This window comes from Zosterops lateralis (genome assembly GCF_965231275.1).
Source record: "Zosterops lateralis genome assembly, chromosome: 2".
Taxonomy (NCBI): domain Eukaryota; kingdom Metazoa; phylum Chordata; class Aves; order Passeriformes; family Zosteropidae; genus Zosterops; species Zosterops lateralis.
In genome coordinates, this window is record NC_139763.1 from 18,054,960 (window position 1) to 18,074,941 (window position 19,982).

Sequence of the window (19,982 nt, forward strand, 5' to 3'; positions counted from 1 at the left end):
TAAACTGTACTTGGTCTGCATATTCTATCATAAAAGTATCAAGAAATTATGATTAATCCATTCATTTATCAAGTTCCGGGTCATTTATATGTTCTATTCCATCACAAAAACAGAGAATAGGAATCAGTGATTCAGGGTTTCTGTGCAATGTATGTGAGACTATTACTTTGGAAGAAAGACTCATAGTTCAAATATTATTGAAAAAATCATACATAATGCTTGTAGATAAATAGATTTAATCTGTATTGTTCATCCATTTCAGACATCAGTGTTGATCAATATTAGGAACAGATTTAACTAAACAGAATTTTAAGGTCTTCTTGCAAATAGCTGACTCGTTACCACAATATTAATATATTAGCTGCTTACCCAAAAGTGGCATATGTTTCAAATTTCAGTTCATTATGCAGTATTTAGCATTGCTCATGTCTGTGGAGCTGATTATTCAGTCACAAAAGTAATTTAAATAGTCAAATAAATTTTATTTAAGCTCCTTTTTAGACAGTGTTAAATTTTAAAAGAAGGACAAACAGCAAACCTTGCACAGAACTGAGCAGGTGGTTCTACAACGGCTAACTGGGATAAAAGAAGAAACTAGTGTGTGTGTTTTTGTTAACTTATGCTCATAAATTAAATGAAAACAGAGGTGTCTGGCCAGACAGCAACTCTGTTCACTGCTGTTGCAGGCAGTCTGCAATATAATCTCACCATACTTCTGAGATTTGAGCTCCAACACAAAAGTATTTAAATTGTTCTCAAACACCAGGCAGGAAAAATCCTAAGAAAGTTGTGTAAGGAGCACAGCTGAGGTGGTGCTGAAGGAAGAACTGATTCTTATCTGGAACTGAGGAGAGAGACAAGAACTATAGGGAATGGGATGAGCACAGTGATACAGATGGTGAAAAAGGTTTCCCAGAAATTCATTATCTGAGTTGTTATGTTGTCCTATCAGCTAGTTTCTCTTGTTTTGTCTTTGCTTTCACTAACAGCTTTGAACCAGCTTTAGAGTCCTCTGCAGTTAACAAGAGGGTTTTTTTCTTTATTTGCTAGTCTTTGTGTCTGAGTTCTAAGGGGGAGACTACCTTCTTTTTTGTGTTCTGTCTGCAGCATATAACTTGCTTTTGTATAAACGAGCTTGATTCAGTGCCTGAGGGTCACTGCAGCCTTCCTGCCAAAAAGCCCCCTGAAGCCAGAGGTGGGTGACCTTTTCTGATGAATGGTTTGCTTTGAGAAGGACACAGGCCTGATCTTTCCAAATGTATTTGTAATTCAGAGCTGAATTTGGTAAGTAACAGCTCTGAACTACAACATAGAGAAAATACTACTGAGGTGTTTCCCTCTAACATTTCCAAACCAAACAGCCTTAATTTTCTAATGCTACACTGCTTAGAGTCCCTTAAGGGCAGTTTGTGGGCATTTGGCACCAGCCCTACCAGGAACAGAGCAGCTCATCCCTGAACTGTGCTGGAGACAGGCTGTGCAAGAATCCCTCTCACCAGGCTTTAAGGCATGAGGGCAAATATTGCTTCTTGATTCTCCTGTGGTTCTGCATCTGTGCTCCAAATGATCCCATAAATGAGAGGTGAGTATGGCCAGACAGTCCCTCCAGTTAACTACAGGTCGATGGAAAGTTATTTTCATGTAGTCCTGAGCCTACAGAGGTTATTTTTGGTTTGATCCCTTGCTCGGAAGCTGCGCATCCGAGGCTGAGGCATATCCATTTCTTTTAGCAGGCTTTCAGCTCCTGCAAGGAGATGGATATTAGTATCAGAAGCAAAATAGAGACATTAAATGAGGTCAAGGTGACCGTACATAGGCATTAGATAACACAGTAATTTAAAATGAAGAATGAAATAGTTTAAAGAATTTGAATTATAACCTACAGTACAGACACAGGATGACCCTTGTAAGATGGGGTGTGCAAAATTGTGTTAACATCTCTGGCAGCTGTGTGCAGGGGAGGTATGAGGGGGAGCAGCAGGTACACTGGCAAAGTAGCTTTTCACTATCATTTCTAAGAGGTGAAATTCCTGCTGTCCTTGTACTAACCAGTGTGGGGTGGGTGGGGGAGGAAGCAAAAAAAGAGAAATAAATTGCTTTCAAAAAACAAGTGGGAAAAAACAAAGCTAAAAAACAATAGAGTTATATATATTTTTAAAAATCTAATGACAGTTAACAGACAACAGCTGGAAAGACTAGATTAAAATAATTTTCTTCCTATGGTCAACTTGTGGTCAATACTGAAGAAGAAATTATTCAACCTAAGGTTAGGTAGAGAAGTGTAACTTGTATTTAAGACAGCACTTGTTTGGACATCAAAGATAGGAAACCAGGACTCTGGAGTACTATCTACTTGACTATTTAATGTTAGCAACTGTGGAGTCTGATTCTGCAAACACTAAAACATGTGAGAGTGCAACTGTTCTCCTGAACACAATATATATGAGTGCAGCAATATAGATTTAACATGTGTAATTATCAGAGTCTTTGTCCCTGCTATAATTTTAAATGATAGATCTCTAGTTTTAAATCCATGTTTGAAACTGCAGAAATATACAGAGAAAATACATACTTGGAGCAGAAATGCTGGTTTTATTTTGTTGCAATAAAAAGAGATTTTGTCCTTTTATATCTGTAGCTTCATGAGCTTTCTTTTAAAAAATCAAAATCTTGCCTGTTGTCAAAGACAGTTCTTAACTTTGCTTTTTAAAATTTAGTCAGAAATCCTTATGACACATAAGATAGAGCACATGAAAGAAAGTTAGTCTTTCTCTTTTCTTTTCCCTCCCTCTTTTTTTTTTTTTTTTTTTTTTTTTTTTTTTTTTTTTTTTTTCCAGAGAAGTAACATAAAATATGTGTGTGGTGTAAGAGCGTGTGCTGAAGTTTCATGTTTCAGGTAATCTTCTTTAAAATAATGGGAGTCTAGATTGCATCAGTTAGTTTAAAAACTGCTATGCTATTGGTAGGAAGAAAATGGGATTTGAGCCAAAATTTGCCTGTGTTACTGCCAAAGTCTGTATCAGATTTAAGACACATGCTTCTGCAAGCTTCCATGAAGGTTGTGAAAAAAGTTTTCATACAGAGTTGGATTACAGCTCTCGGCTCAAAACACTGGCCATTACACTCACATCTTAAAAGCCTGCTGTAACACAGAGCACAGAATCCAGCAGGTTTCTTACATTTTCTGGACCACAGATGGATTTTGTATTTCTCTTTGTGTCTTGATGGAAGATATATTAACTTCATTAACTGGAATCCATACCTGATCACTTGTGAGTGTGTATGTGTATACATACAGATATATATCTACTTAAAACCTTATCATGATTTTATTTCAAGTGTATCTAAGATCTACTCTAAGAAATTGCATTCACTAGAGGAACTTACAATTGTTTTGAGCAGCAAAGAGACAGATATTTACTCTCAGATGTTGGAATCCTTTGTGAGTTTATGAGAGAAATTCTGGAAGCTTTTCTGTGTTGGTGGTAGAGAAATGCCTTTTGCAACAGACACTTCCAGCTGTACAACAACGACTGCGTAGTAACCTGTGGATTTTAAACATCAGAATGTACAAACCGTGGGCAACTGTGAATATTTTCATAGTTTCTTTTCTACATCTGCTGCAAGGATCTGACTATGAGAATGCATCTGTGAAGGTAAGTGAACTTTATTTACTGTGATTCTTAACAATTCAAATTTCTACAGTGCAAGGTAGTGGGTTTCTTGCTGTTTCAGTAATGGATTATTGTTTTTTTTTCTTTGGTGATGGTTTAGTTGCAGAAATGTTTAGCAGCCATAGAGGAAAATGAATCTACAAGGAATTTAAATCCATATTCTCTGCTTAATATGTTATTACTTTTTTTACTAGTTATTAAGTACTTGTTCTATACTTTGTTCTTGAGTTAAAATTTTAGTTTCAGTCATGCAAAGTAATAGAAAAATCTGAAAAAGAAGCACGAGTCAGAGTATTTAGAATATTTGGTAAATAAACATTTTTATTCAGGTATTTATGACTGCAGGAATTAGTATGCTGGCGTTGAAATTTTCCCTGTAAGAACACGTGTTCATCAGTTGTTCACTTGTTTGCCAGATATCAAAGAAACAGTTTTCTCTTCCTTCATTAGAAAAAAATTATATAGGATTTTAAAATAAACAGCAACTAGTAATAGTAGAGAACATTGCCTGGAAATTAACTTTTCTTCTTAATATAGTATATGAAATTTACTATATTCAAAATTTAAGCTGAAGCCTCGCCATAAGAGCAGGATTTTTCAGATCTGACTTTGAGACAATGTGAGAACATCCAGGACAATCATTTAGAAAAATCAGAACAAAAAACTGGAACAAGTTTCTACATGTGCAGTCTGTCCAAAAATGATTAATTCAGTGTGTGGTCCAGAACAAATTATTTGTTTTTCACTAGCAGAGCAAAACAAGCTAATATTTTGTTTTCACTACAGAAAACCTGCTTGCAAGCAATGACCACACACTAGTCTGTGAGCCTGCTGCATGCTGATCTGTGCTTTAGAAAAGAAATGCTAAGTTGTGTGCCTAATTGCAGACTGTTGTTGCCAGCCCAATAAGTCAGCCGTGGTGAGCAATGTGTGCCTCAGGATGACTGACGCCTGCTGACTGTTCACAGCCTTTTAATTTACAACCTCAGCAATCAATACTTTGAAGGCATTAGGACCAGAGTAATAAGCCTTGTTTAATACATTAACTTTGTGCACTGTATGACAAATCACCGGTTTTGTACTTGTAGGAATCACTGTTTAAATCAGAACGTGCTTTCTAATACAAAATAGTAACAGAATTTTATAATTGGCAGGGGTGAAAATTCTAGCCACATGTGGGACATAAGTTTATGCAGCACAATCATAAAACTACTAGACAGCCCTTTAATTATAAACTTTGAATCCATATCCACTTTGCCTAGAGTAAGTACAATAGCTCTTCTTGCTAGCTTATTCTGGCTTACAGTTCATTCACTGTGATAGGATTGTCCATCCAACATAGGTACAGTTGTGATTATTTTCACTGAAATTTGGTTACCACTGTCAAGCAGCCAGCTTAGCCACAGGCTGCTGTTCTTGAAACAACTCACTGAGAATTTCCAAGACTATCCTAAAGGAATCTTATAGGTCACACTCAAAAAGGTGTCACACTCAAATGCATTGGCTGCTGATTGCCAAAAGGAAAAGACTGGCTTTCTGCTTATTCTGGCTCTTTTGGTACAGACAGGGGTTTTTGGCTAAATTGTTCATTTATCTTTTAACATTTTACATACAGTGTTAGCTTTCTGCGTTGTTTTCTCCTGTATGACCCGTGGGCTTCTGTGTGTATACATATGTGGAAATACACCACAAAATGTCCTTCATCTTATAGTGTTGGATGGCACACAAAGTTATGACTATATTTTACCATTTGCACCTCAAATTGAATTTGCAGTACACTGAAATGATGTGTTGCATTCACCTACCCTACCTTATTTTTTTAAAAATGTTTTAAGCTCAACAGCAGCATTACCTGGATAAAACCCACAAGGTCAGAATGCAGGTAATATATGCAGCTAATGAGACCTAGGAAGGGTTAAGCACCAGCAACCTGCTCTGCCCCCTGTTATATGAATCCAAGTTAGGTGAGCTCTGCCTGGGACACCTGAAATTTTAAAACTGTTTATGCTTTAAACCATCAGGTGGCATCAGTGTGGTATCATGCAATAGAGTTTCTTGGGGGCTAAGGGTTTAAATACTCTCTTTTTCCCCTTGAAATATCCTGATTAAAGTATGAATGTTAAAAAGCTTATGTACAAACTGCCGTGATCCAGCATCTCCGTGGCAGTTGGCTTTTTCCTAACCCTTCAAGAACTCCATCCTTTTCTGAGCACATGAATCCCTTTTCCCCACCATGTAAACGTATTCCTTACCTGTCTTCCTTCCTCTCTCCATTCCCAACCTGTTCTACTCCCAGCACTTGCCCTGTGTTCCCTTGCCTCCAGGACTCATGGACTAAGTTTTCCAATTGGTCTCTTGTTTGTGCTATCCAAGTACTACTCTCCTTCCCACTTGCTTCCTCCTGGATGGGGACATCCTTCTTCTCTTACAGACCCCCAGAAGTTTTGTCCAAGTTCCTCAGAGACAGCCCTAATGGACACTTTTGTTTTCCAGTCATATCTGACCATGGTTCCTCCATTCCCTTTTTTCATCCATAGCTTCTTTCTTTGTTCCTGTGGTTTTAACCACCCCAACTTTCCTTTTCCTGACCCATTTCCTGTTCTGATCTCCAAAGATGATCTCAGCCTCCTTGGCTAGGTCTTGCCCTCCTCCACGAGTATTCATCTCCTGCCCCTCCCAGAGGCAAATCCAGCAGCTTCCTGTCCCTGGATGCCAGACCCCTGTGGCCTGAGGGGGAAGAAGGGCAAGTCCTGTGCTCTCAGCCCCATAGGCTGGACCTGCACCCATGGGTGGCCTGCACCCATGTCCTGCTCTGCTCCTGAATGGACTGCAACCAGCACAGGACCTGACTGCTGCAAAGCCCTGGGAGGGCTATGCTGCTGTTCTACTCTTTCACATCTGGGTGGATTTTTTTAAAGATAGCAGTAGACACATCTGAGGTAAAAAAAAAAAAAAAAAAAAAAAAAAAAAAAAGGGGATTCCTCATGTGTCAAAAATTCTCATCTGTGATTCACGGTAGGGAAACAGAAAAAAATTTTTGCATGGATAAAGGAGGAGCTTCATCCTCCACTGTGGTGCAACCACAGAGAGAGCAAAAAAATATTAAAATAATTTTGAGGCAGACATCTGGTATGGAAAGTTTCAGCCTGAACATTGAATATCTGGCAGTCAGAAAACCACCTGGAGCACAGGCTCATAGTGGGAAGCAGCGAGCAGCCTGAGACAGGGGCAGCACAGCCACACAGGTATCCAACAGGGCTTGGCTCCAGAGCTGAACTGATGTCAAGTTTGGCCCTTGCCCTCCAGTGGCTTGGTTCAGGTTGCCAACCTAACATATGAAGTCCTCATGGAAGAATTAGATTTCCATGTGGGTTTTCTGAAGATTGAGAATTATTTTTTTAAGGTTTTATTCATCAGGAAATGCTTTAAAAATTCCTTATTGAAGTTCTTGTCCCAACAGTCTCTTACGTTTTGGAACTCCTCAGCTAGAGAACCGCAAATTTTACTGTCTCTCTTTTTGTCTCTCCCCATCAAATTTTTCCTCTCCTAGAGCAGCAACAGACATAAACTACTTTTTCCAGAATTTTAAAATTAGATGTGAAGAGCTATGTCCTATATTCACCAGAGCTGAGGTAAATTTTTTTGCCAAGAAAAGCCAACAATCCATCAGAGCTGCTTCTGCCTTCCAACACTAAAACTGCATCTCTAATGAGGCTGCAAGTTTTGATCTTGGAGAATGAAAATCTCATTGTTTTCCTCCTCAATTCTGCTGCTTCACATTATAAATAAAGTGTTGGGGGAAAGGCAAGAGAAAGGAACAAGTGGTTACTTCCAAGTTAAATAGACTCAGAGCCTTTTCCTTCTGCAGAGGTGTTCTTCCCATGTTGAACCCTCCTTTGGTTTTGTTAGAAAGAAACAGTGGATAGGCCTGAGGAGTGTCTCTGAACTATAAAGCTGCTTTCTGATCAAAAGACCAAGGGGTTAGGTGGGCTTAGCTGGGGGGTAAACATGGCTACTCTCTGTTACATGCACTCCTTTTCCACAGCTAAATCTTTTTTACTTCTGCACTAAATATTGTTAAAGCCTTGTGTGGTGATTCTTGCTCAAACAGATCTTCTTAATCTCCTCCTGTCACTGTGAACTGCACAGAGTGGGAAGCCACTTTCCAAATACAGCTGGTACAGTCCTTGTCCACTGGTGAGAGGGAAGCAGCACTTCCCCATTCTCCTGAGGCCCTGGACCACCTAATTGGAGAATGCTTTGCCCTTGGGAAGACAAAGAAATACTGAAGAGCCATCACACCATGGGCGGAAGAAATCTCTTTACATCTCCTTTCCGAGAGCCAGCTGCAGTCTGTCTGTCTGTACAACTGAAACAGAGCTCTGTGAGGAAACCTGAGCAGCAGAGCTGGCTCTAAGATTTTGTCTCTGTAATTATAAGTGACACTATTTTCAGATAGATCTACACAGCTTTCTAAAATCTGCTTGCAAATGTGGTTTGGTTTCTAGAAAAGTTAGATTCTAACAAATCTTCCATGTCATGGGATCTCTTCCTCAAAGGCAACTCCTGAAATTACAGCAGACTGCCCAACTGCTAGAAAAAGCAACTTGAAGTGTCACTGGGAACAATTCCTCTGTTTAAACTAGGCTTTTCATCCTCAAATCCAGCTTCCTTTCAAAGTTAGGAAACACTTCTAAACAAATATTATGAGATTGTGGTTTTCAGAAGCATTTGATTCTCCCAGTTTTGTCTGCTGCTTTTGATTCTCTGTGATTACCATCTCTGATAGGCACGATGAGCCAAAAATGTGTGAAAATATACTCACAGCATTCCTGCAGAAATGATTGCGTTTTTCCTTCAGAAGTGAGAAGCTGTCAGAGAAGTTGCAAGGAAAGACAATTTGTTCTGACTTATCTGCTACTGTCTTGACAAGGTGCACTGGAAGCAAACAGAACAATCCTGTATTGTTATCATGCCACACAGCATCTGTCCTTGGCTCTTATCAGTTTGGAAAGGCAACTACTAACACGCTGCTACTTTATCGAGAACAGTTCTGGCTCATGAGAAATAGCAAAAAAATCCCTCCCAGCTGCTGATCCATTCCAGTTCATCTCAGCTAGGATTTTAATGTCTGAGGATAGAGCAGAGCTTGGAAAAGTACACCAGGCTGTGTAGGTTAATCGCTTGCAGCTTTAGAGAAATCCAGTTATCAGCTGTTTGAAATTAAGCACTAATTAAACTTTGCCATCAGTTGTAGCTCCCATCTAAAAGTCTGTGAAACCAAAGAGAGGCAAGAAGGCAGGTTCAGAGGGCAGAGAGCCATCCTTTTGGTAATCAGTGGTCTGTAAGCAACCAAAACAAGCCATCAAGCTCAGGCTCAGCAAGTGCTTCTTGTTTCTGTTTTCTGCAGCTTGTGAAACAGCCTGTGGTGCTTTCTCCCCACAGGCATTTGGGTTGTTTACAACCAATGGTGTGGTGATATCAATATAGGCCCCCACAGGAGGCAAGCAGAGAAAAGATCTGCCTGAAAACAGGAAAAATGGTGCAAATTCTGGCTTGTGAGACCTCTGCCATGGTGTCTGCAGTTTTTGTTTTGATCAACACTGCTGCTATTCCAGACAAAGTGTACTTGTGTTTTATCTCCTGTGGACACTATACTGGCATTTGGGAAAAATAAATAAGGTACAGTTGTTGTAGGTGGTAACTCATTTATTCTTATTCCTACAAAAGTAAAACTTGTATAATACTTCTCGTAGTTATCACACAGTGGGATTCTTTTAAGCCTTTCTCTCAGGGCAAGTAAGTCCAGTTACAAAACTGGTCTGTGCCCTTTCTTGGACTTGGCTTTGAGACCATATTGCTGAGGGGGAAAAATGACCTGAGCTATACTGCTGCAGAGAAGTAAATCTGATATGGTAACTTTCCTACAGAAACACTTATCCCTGAGAATTTTCTTATTCCTCTCACTATGTGCCGTTCCCTTATCTACTTCTCCACCTGCTTCCTACCTCCCCAGCATGCTTTGCAAATCATGGTACATCTTGCTGGGATTTGAGGAATGGAAACAAAATGCTGAGTGCCCCCAATACAGCTGCACAGACCCCTTTTCCCATGGGAAAAACAAGCAATTTTTTTTTTTTTTTTTTTTTTTTAGCATCTTGGCAAAAGAGTGAAAAATGGGCTTCTGTACCAATGAATAGAAGAAAGAATGCACAGGCTATTTTAGTTTTCTTGCATTAAGAAAAATTCAGCTTCCTTCCTTTGTGAAGGATGTATTTTTTTATATATTTTTTGCCCAAATGTGATTTAACCACTCAGCTGGTGGTAGGACGCCATCTAGGGTCCTTCTATTTCTACAAAGTCATACTGAGCACAAACAACGTGGAGTTGGACTCCCGGGATTTGGCAATCCCACGTAGGCACCACAGGAATGGGTTTAGAAAGGGGTGACCGAACTTTCGTGATGTGAGGATGGGTTTTCCTGAGCCACGCTTTCATGGGAAGCAGCCTGTGTTGGGCTTGACAGTTCACAGTCACCAACTGCAGTGTGGTCACTGTGTGAGTGCAGCTGGGGAGAGAATTCTATTTGAGTCACGGTGAATTGCAAAAAAAGTTGCATCATGTTACTATATCATATGTCACTTTGCACACAGAGAATGTGTCACAAAGACAGGCAAAACTTTTCACTTTAATTAGCAGTGTGACTCAGAAACCATGTTAGGATACTTTTCTGAATTGCTAGGGAAATATTACTCAAGAAAAACTACAATTCCAGGAAAATGTGTGCATGTGATTGGGGTAACATAAGTTCATTCAGTGTTGGCAATGACTTTGCTTTGTGAGTGACATTTTGAAACCCAGCTGTCCAATTGGCTAGTCATACTTCCAAAACATTTATTAAAGTGTCTTGGGGAAAACCCAAAACCCAATGAAGGCACAAACTCAGGACCCTTCATCACATTAAAAAATACTTTCAAATATTAAAAGAATACATAGTCATCTGGTTTCATGCAGGTCTTTCTTACTGAGCCATTCCAAACTCACTCTCCAAACCCCAGTGACTTCCAAAGAATGGACAAATATCAAGAGACAATGACTACAGCCTGGACATGCTCTTTGTAAACATATTTAAATGCTATTTTTGATGTGTTCACCCTGTCATAGTGTTGGGCCAGCACCTAACCTGGTGTACAGGGAAGTGATAATGTTCTAGCTGAGCTCTGTATTGAGCAGCACTTCTGCCTCAACACATTGCAGCAATGCAAGAACATATGAAGAAGTATATAAGCAGAAGCTCAGAAAATGTACTGAAAGACTCCCAAAGTTGTCAGTAGAATTTAGGATATATCAGTGAGTAACCACACTGGACATTTACGACAAATCACCTGTGTTTTTTCACTTACCAAATGAATGTACTTTGCATGATCGCTGTAGGAGGGACCTAAATGTAAACTCTCAATGTAATTGACTAGGCTTGAACAGGAAGAAAGTCCATACCTTAGCAGGCCAACACTTTTCTTTCATCTACCACTCCAGCTTTTCCATCATTGCTGCAAACTGATGCCTAGTGGATGTTGTTTCCTTCAAAATCACAATTGGAGGATGTTTCCCATGAGAGCCAAAAGACCTGGCTGTGGGAAGGAGCATGCATTCAATGAGAGTTGTAGCTGATACACAAAATGTTTGCTGGCTGAAAAAAGGTGCCTCATTTTGTTATAAAGACCTAACTGGCTAAAAGTATATAGTTCCCAGAGGTATTTTGATAAAATATTATCAGTCTCTGCCTTGGACGTGAAAAATTATATGAAATATTTTGACATTCATGCTTCCACAAAACCATGTCCAATTCTGATGTTTTCAGTTATTTGCTTTCACTATTTTGGCTTATTCAAGAGAGAATACAGCAACCAAAATGTCTCCTCTCCAAGGATTTTTATAATGTAAGCATGCTACTAAAGTGCAAGAAGTCTGATTTGTTTGCTGTAGCACCACAAAAGATCTATTCTAGTTCAAAAGGCCATTCAAAATATAAAACATCTGTTCTCTTGAAGTCACAGAGAAGTTAATATGATTTACTTGTGAAAACATATCATCTTCAGCTAAAGTAAAAGCTGTTTTATCACCACCTTGACCACCAAGTTTAGAAAATGGGTAATTTGGTCTCCTTTTTTAGTGGAAGTTAAACTTGAGACCAATAAGACAGACTCTAAAGCAGGAATGTCTGGAGGAAGCTTTTTAGCACACTGAACATGAGGTGGAGCAGTCCAGAGCTTCCTTCTCCTCTGGTTTTGTGTCTCAATCAATGTACTGACAAGGTTTAGTGAAAGAGGCCCCAAACATCACACACGTATCAGTGAGAAATGTGACAGTCTGAGGTCAGTGTCTCCCTGTCAGCACTCTGCCACCTCATACAACACCTGGCCAGACTATTCGTTTGACCATTTTCTGTTCCTTCTTTCTGTGCTCTGGCAGCTCTACACTGCTCTTCTTACAGGCCAGGGCTCTGCAGTTTCTCTTCCAGCAGCCATGGCACACAGGACTTCAGGAGGGAGTGCTGTGATTACACAGTCACCCTTTCTTGACAGGATGCACAGCCAAGGCCAAAACTTTCTAACTCTCAAGGCAGACTGCAGAGAGGTTTTGCACAAACTGTGGGCAAGGGAAGCAAAATTTTCCTGTGCCTGTTCTCCAGTCCTTGAGCTTTTTCAGGGGGAAAAAAAAAATCTGTACCTTTGCACGTTTTTTGCAATATACTTGGACAATATAGCTGTATGCTTTCAATACAGCTCTTATTTGGGAAAACACCCTTTTAAAAAATGACAGCTGGAAATTTGTCTACTTGTCCCCACTATAAACAGAATGCCCCTTCAGGTTATTAATGCTGTACCTGTGATAATCAAATGAATTTTCAGTCTGGACAAGGCGTTCACTGAGAGAGATGAAACATTTTTAGAAGAGATTTGAGTATTTGTTTACAACATTTTGAAGGTGAAGTACTGCACTGTCCTGAAATTTCATCTGTGCTTCTGACAAAGACTGTGATAGCCACTTAAAGATCCCATGACAAGCCCATCATGTTTCAGAGAACAATTTTAGTAGGAAGTCAAAATATCTAATTGTTTTGTCTCTCTGTGATCATGTTCACTATAATAAAAAATAGCTTATTTGTGCTCTAATAATGTACAATGATGCTTCCAGAGGGAATACAGTCAGGGATGCAACTTCATATATCAGAAGTTCATAGCTGACAGAGAATCAAAAATATGATTTTACTGGAGCTGTTGAAAAGTAAATGCTTTTTCTCTCCTCAGAAATGAAATACAGTGTGATGATAAAATTACTGCATGCTAATATGTGTCAGACATGTGGCAGGGTTAGATGCCTCATGATAGATATTTATGGGGTGATGCAGTTGCTTGTTGATAGGGCAGTAAGTCACTCTTCCAAGCCTCATGTTTTCAAGCTGCAGAAGATTCTCTCACTGTTTTATTACCTGTTATGCAACACCCCAAGGATACAAGATGCTGCATTATAGACAATATTTGTTATGACAAAATTTGGCAATGCTTGAGCCCCTGCTACCTAAAAATCATGGCCTGTCACTCTGAGAAATATCTTCTGTTTCCTTGGTACTCCCTTTGGATGAATGCCTTCCTCTCTTTTCTCGTATCTTTTGCTTTGGCTGTAGGCACCAAGTTAGGTATCATCTCTTAATTTCATGTTTTTACCTGACTCCAAACTGACAGGAGATACAATCATGCTAAAAATACTACTAATAATGATGAAAACCCTCAAAAGAATTCTTACTGCAAAAACTCCACACAAGCTTGTTATTCTTACCAGGAAAACGTAGTTCTCTGTGTTGGAGTCATAATGGCAGGAGCTGCTTCATTTCCCTGCCAAGAGAGAACCAAACTTTTCCATGGGAACTCCCTTGCAGTTCCTTGGCCACATCGGCTCACAGTCTGTGTGCTGTGAGCCAGAGCTGGCTGGGCCACTGCACCGTGGCTTTGAGGCAGGGGATGGAGTGCTTTCTTCTGCCAGTGCTGGCCTTCAGCCAGTCCCAGCTCCTTCTGACCCTGGTGCAGTTACACTTCCTGGGTGGTTATATTTGTGTACCTCATAAATTGCTTGTTCTTTAAATTAGGAGAGGTTATTTAATCTCATTTGACTACTCTCAGTTGAGAGGGATTCAGGTGCCCTCACTACAGCTAAGCTATGATCTACCAATTCATCCTTCAGAATCAGTGGAGAGGAAGAGGCATTTTGGAGGCACAGTTAATTCAACAGGCTTTAGAATGGGATGAATGTTCACCTAGTGGCCCTATTTTTCTCCATTGTCCATGAGAGGCATCTCAGATAAATAGTTCTTATTCATTCAGGTGAATAGAATCATAGAATCTGATTATTTTTTATTTTTGATAATTGTGGGGTTGCAGGGAGCTGTAGGCACTCTATCTCCACAAGATGAGCCTGCAACTATAATCAGTTTATACACTGTGGTAAAATCACCTTGTGGAACCCATCGTGGAAGAGAAAATGAGTTGTTTTCAGGTGTAGCACACACAGAAGCAAAATTCCTTGGTACTTTCTTGTGGTGATGAATCATCTGCCTAGTATTTAAACTGGTTTGAATCTAGTTCTGAGATTAGCCTTCAGGCAGCACTGGAACAGGGGGAATTCACCTTCTGGTTGCATCAGGTCCTTGCCTTCTACATAACTTTCCTTGAACTGAATGCAGTTTCTGCAGCTGCTTAAAGCACACAAGGCTGACATAAAGGTACAAAATGCCCTCACGTGCTGCCAGTACTCTTTGTGTTCAGGAGCCCTCATTTTGAGACAAAACTTCCACCCCACAGATTGGTTAATTATGAAAGCTTTAGTCTGACCTTATCTTAAGCCTGTTTGGCCAAGTTTGTGATAGAATGGCATTAAGAGAATCATCACTGTGCTATGCAGCTACAATCTGCTTTTGCTGGCAAGATAAATCTGTTACCCTCTTTCTACTGCTTAGCTGTTGAGAGAACGGATCATAAAACAGTGCAAGGTTATCAAGAGGTTCCTTAATCATTTGTTCTGGCCTCAGACACAATAGTAATGTTGAAAATTTCCATTGGTATTTATGCAGAACTTGCCATGATAGTGTCTGTGGCCCTAACTCAGAAAAACATTCCTTATCAGAAGAATTCTTACTCTTGTTTAGCTTTAAGCAGAGGTTTATGTCCTACTGTAGAGAAAGACTGCGAGGCTGGGGCTTAAGGAAAGTAATCATATATATAAAGCTTTCAGGACGTATTTCCTGGGTCTGTGAGTGTGCTTGAGTACAGAATGAAATGCAGACAGGTTGAGTAAAATATATTTAAATCAGTTTTGATTTTTGCCTTCTCATGCTCAAAAAATATTACTCATCTGCATCACATATTTTTATGCTATAGTCCTCAAGTAAATGTAGGACCTTGGCAGGCCTTTTTTTTTAAGCTGTTGTTCAAAATACCTCCAGGAGATCTCAAAACACAGCATCAATGCTGCTGAAAATACCAAGAAAAGAAAGAGTTATGCAAAGGAGGGTTCTGCTGGCTTTCTTAGACATAATTCTGATTTATTTTTCCTAAGCAGGAAATCTAGGAGCTTGTCAAGGATGGAGGAAAGGTGCAAAGTTGCAGAGCTGCAGTCCCTGATAGGGTATGGCCAATACTAATAGTCAAGAAAGAGCCCAGTGCAGACTGTCTGTGGGATTGTGCCTCTGTGTGACATGATGGATAAAGCTAAACATTGGACTAGCATAAATCAGTGGGGAAATGAACTGTCCCTGATTTTAGTCAGTGTCCAAGGCAGGAAAGGCCACTAGATGTATCACTGCTTTTTCTCTTGTTACTTTCCAATGCTGACTACTTTTAGGGTTTTTCTGGCATCTAAAATCACTAGGAAAAAGACAGATAGCCCATTATGGTTTCTTTTGGAAGGACAAAAGCTGTAATTATCCAAAAATCACAATTCTAACTCGCGTTATCATTTCCTGATGATTGTTCATAGCCAAAATAGAGGAAAACAGATATTCCTCTTTCAATTGAAGAATAATTTTGGAACATATGAGAGGTCACTGTTTTGAAAAACATGCAACTTCAGTTAATTATGAATCTGGTTTTTATCTTGGGGTATGGGATCCATTTTTAGATAAGGTACTTAGAAAAATGACATTAAGAGCAGCAGCAAGCTGAGGAGATAAGAATGAACTACTTAAACCTGCTACATTGATATTTGTTATGCATAAATCCTACTCAAACACTTCTCACAGGGAATAACAACTCTTTAGTGGACTATGGGGTGTACATTGATAGTACTGAAAGTTTAGGACATTTGGAGGTTTCCAGTGGTATGTCTACACCAGTAATTTTTTTCATTTTGGGAGCATGGAAATGACATTGCCATGGTCCTTTCCCAATGACTCCTTGTCTGATTTGTTTTTCTCTCAAGTCTTAATGAATATTTTAAGTTTTCTGCAGCCAGAGTTGATGATTTTGCTCCCTATGTGTGCCATGCTAAGTGCAGTGAAGTTTTGCTCCTTGTCTTGGTTGCAACCATTACAACCAACAACTTCCACAATGGTGACAGCTCACCTCAACTGACTACTAAAATCTGTGTCAATGCAAAGGAAAGTTGGATGGGGGCATGAAAGGGAAAAAAATAAATGTTCCTCTGGACCAGGAGGCTGAGCAGCTCAGCCTGAGATAGGTTTCACTAGACTCCCACCTAGCAGTATATGGGGAAAGAAGGGTAGATAAATAACATAAAAGCACAGTGGGACCCAAACAGTTCAAGATGTTGAGAGCAGAGTGGAGAATGGGAAGGGAACCTGGAAGGAAGGAACATGAGAATCAGAGAAAGACTGAAAAGGGGAAGTAGGGATATCTGAAAAGTGGGAAACAGCATGTGCAGATAGCTACAGTCAGGGGAAGGAGACAGTCAATGGTTCTGTTCCTCTTTTGCTTTATGGATCTCTCAGAAATGTCAGTGAAATGTCAGTCTGACATCTATGTATCTTTGGTCTGTGGCTGAGTGAAGAGCTCCCCTCCTGTTCAAATGCTAGTTTTGACTGCTTTCCACTTGCTATCAAGGTGAGAAGACATAAAGGCCAAAATCATATGGCAGATAAGTTTGGGACTCTGTTGAATCTAACACCCTCCTCCAGCTTCACATTTTGAAAGATTTATTCACATTTCTGTCCAAAGCTGCACTCTTCTAAGTAGGTCTTTTCAGTCAGCCAGAGTATGTCTATATCTAAACAGAGCTTGAATTTAAACAGCAGTATATGAAAGAAGTCTCTGGACCTGTATGGTTCCCTGTGGCACTTCGTCCATTATAGTCTGAGACCATAAGAGGTTCTGTGTTTTTATTTGGTGCTGTCCTTTTCAAACTAGTATGACCAGAAGTGAATGCCTTGGAAAGATTTCACGACAGTGCTCTATTTGGTGCAGTTGTACAGTAGGGAGGGGGTTGCCAGCAGAAGCAGTTCAGGCTGTAGGGCTTTGTCCTGCTGATGGAGCTGATGCACCTTGTACACTTCTTTTTTAAAGCTTTTACTTTAGAACAGTTTTTTGTTGTGGGCATCCATCTCTATGGTCAAAGTGTATTACGATGAGGATGTCCTTCTGGTTGCTTAACTGTCTGCTGTGTGCTCTAGCAAGCATTTAGAACAATGTTTTAGATAAGAGCATTGTAGTAGTCTGAAACAAATCAAAATAAACACATAAGGAGCTTTTCACTGTTCCTGTTTTGACACTTTGCCAGATTTAAACAAAATTCAGTGCTTCTCTTCTGATGTCTTATACCTCAGATAGCTGTGTTATGTTTGACCAAAAATCTACCATACAGGTATCTCTTGTGATCTGGTGAGCCTGGCCTTGCTGGTCACCCAGCAAAAAGACTTTCAGTGTGATTTCAAATTAATCATGCTCTAACAGTGTCTATATTTCTCTGTCTTTGCTACAGAAGGAGCTCAGGGCAACCAGCTCACAAACAAAATAGATGTCCCCACTGTAAATTCCTCTAACTATTTGAGATGCAGACCCGCGTTAAACACCAGCAGTGCCTGCAGCTCACCATCTGGCCTAGTGTCAGCAATGCTCAGAGGCAAAGACTATACTTTATCTCAGTGCTGTTGTTACAGGAAAGGACACTGGAAAATCCTGTACTGGATAGGGAATCCTGTGAAGAAGTAAGAAGTTAAAAAGTCAGCTGTGAAATCTGTTCCCTCTAGGAAGAAGTCAAATATAAGAAGCAGTACAATTATTCTTGTGTTATTGTGGTAGGCAACAGGTAATCCCACCAAGCTGCAGAGCTCAGATGGGTGTCAGGAAACATGGTGAGAGAAGGGGCAGATTCCCTTCAGGGTTGAGTAGCTTAGGCAATGTTGAGCAGAGTTGGATCCAACACAGCAGTGCTAACTCTGTGTGAGTTTTGGATGATCATGGTTAGGCTAATTAGGATACATTTCTGATAACAATTCTACAATGAGCACCGCTCCTTCCATTTCCTTTGACCATACTCTCCAATTTCCAAAGTATGAAAAGCAGTAAGAGAAGGAACAACCTGAGTACATAAGCAGGTTTTTTAGTACCACTATTATGCATCAATATCAGAGGTGTTTTTTTAATTGTCAGAATTGAAATCCTATTGAAGATACATTTTTGGTATAGAAATGACCTCAACTAATGACCCTTCTACACAATAGTACTTGTGATGGCACAAAGTTTCATTTCAGTGTATTGTGTCCACAGTAAGGAATTTGTATATCTTTAAAAATTCCTTAAAACAGTAAAAATTCTTGCTTTAGATAAAATCAGTGATCTTTGCTTACTGTGAGGAGGCATTGCTACTTTTTCTGTATTCTTTCATTTAAGGTTTAAAGCTTATTTTGCTCATATAATAATCAGGGCTTGGTTAAGTGATGAACACAGTGGTGGCGTTGGGTTGATGGTTGGACTTGATCTTAGAGGTCTATTCCAACAGTAACAATTCTATGATTCTATGGCTAATAAGACCTTTTGATACAGGAATAAGAGAAACTGAGAAGCTAGTCCTCCCAAACTGCTGACTGTTACAAGAAGTGCAGGGATATATCTTCTAAGTTCCAGAAAGCTATCATCTCATTTTACAGGTTCTCTGTAAATTCAGTCTCATTTAGAAGTCTTGGATGCTGATTCAGCTAGAACATATTTTGTACCGCAAAGAGAGAGAGGAAAAAAGTTAATGCTTAGCAGAGTTCAGTTTTGATATCTTTGGTCCCATTACCATGCCAGTGCTAGTCCTACACTCACATGTTTTGCAAGGCCAAGGAGACAGTTTGTGAATGGGAGTGAACATACGCTGTGGTTCTTAGAACAAATAAGTCTTGACGCATTGACCTCAGGCTGAATTTCAGCTTTCCTGGATCAGCAAAATTCTGGGTATCTTGTTTGTAAAACTGTCTAGAAATTCAGTTATTGGTGCTAAGTATTCACATTCCTTCTGAGCTATTTGTTCATAAGTGTTGAGATGGGGTTTCCAGTTTTTACCACATATGAAATGCATGAGAAATCATTCACCTATGAAGAAGCCATCTCTATAATGAAATATGGCAGCTTGCTAGAGCACAATATAATGTTCTGTACCAGCATAAAAGGAGAGCAGACAACTTTTTCTGAGTTAACTACTTAAGGAATTTTAGGCCAGTGGAAGGTAATTACCCAAAAATTAACTTGGCCCATGTGTACAGGCTAACATCTGTATTGTTGCAAAATAAATGCCACAGATGTCTTTATAACACGTAACAGATGCACTCAGTGCTTGGATTTCAGATCTCATCTAAAAATCTTCCTGTTCTAGGTGGCCTTTTCCCTCACCCCTTCCCCAGCCCTCTACAGAGCACTGACTTGCTACTGGTTGCCTGCTGTCTGCTACACACCTCAGCACAGCCTCTTGTACTACAGCTTTGCTTTAAAGATCTGGAATTTTATTTATGACAGCTGGCACTGCAGCCCTTTGTTTCCAAGTAAAAAAATACAGTTCACTGTATGACCAGGGAGTACAGCTGAAAGAGCACCAGCCCAGTGTGACACAGACATTTACAAAGATAACCTCTTACTTGTGCTGGAGACAATGTTTTCAGCAGATCTAGTGAGTCAGTGGAAATAAATACTCAGTGCCTTGATAAAGGCACAAACACAGATGTCAGAAAGCAGCAGCCAAAGAAAGCAGTATTGTTACAGGATACTGTGCAATATTAAGTGTTAAACAGCTATTTTTAAAGTGAACATTAACTTCAAACTG

The 19,982-nt window shown here is 39.7% G+C and overlaps 1 protein-coding gene across 1 annotated transcript in view; it reads left to right on the top strand.

Annotated features, from left to right (window-relative positions):
* The first annotated feature begins 2,593 nt into the window (after nt 1-2,593).
* The window catches only part of VEGFD (vascular endothelial growth factor D), a 31,050-nt gene continuing 13,661 nt past the window's right edge, over nt 2,594-19,982 (top strand). Inside the window, exon 1 of the mRNA XM_083855781.1 lies at nt 2,594-3,656. Coding sequence (XP_083711907.1) covers nt 3,567-3,656 — 90 coding nt within the window. The 5' untranslated portion in view covers nt 2,594-3,566. The remainder of the gene's footprint in view (nt 3,657-19,982) is intronic.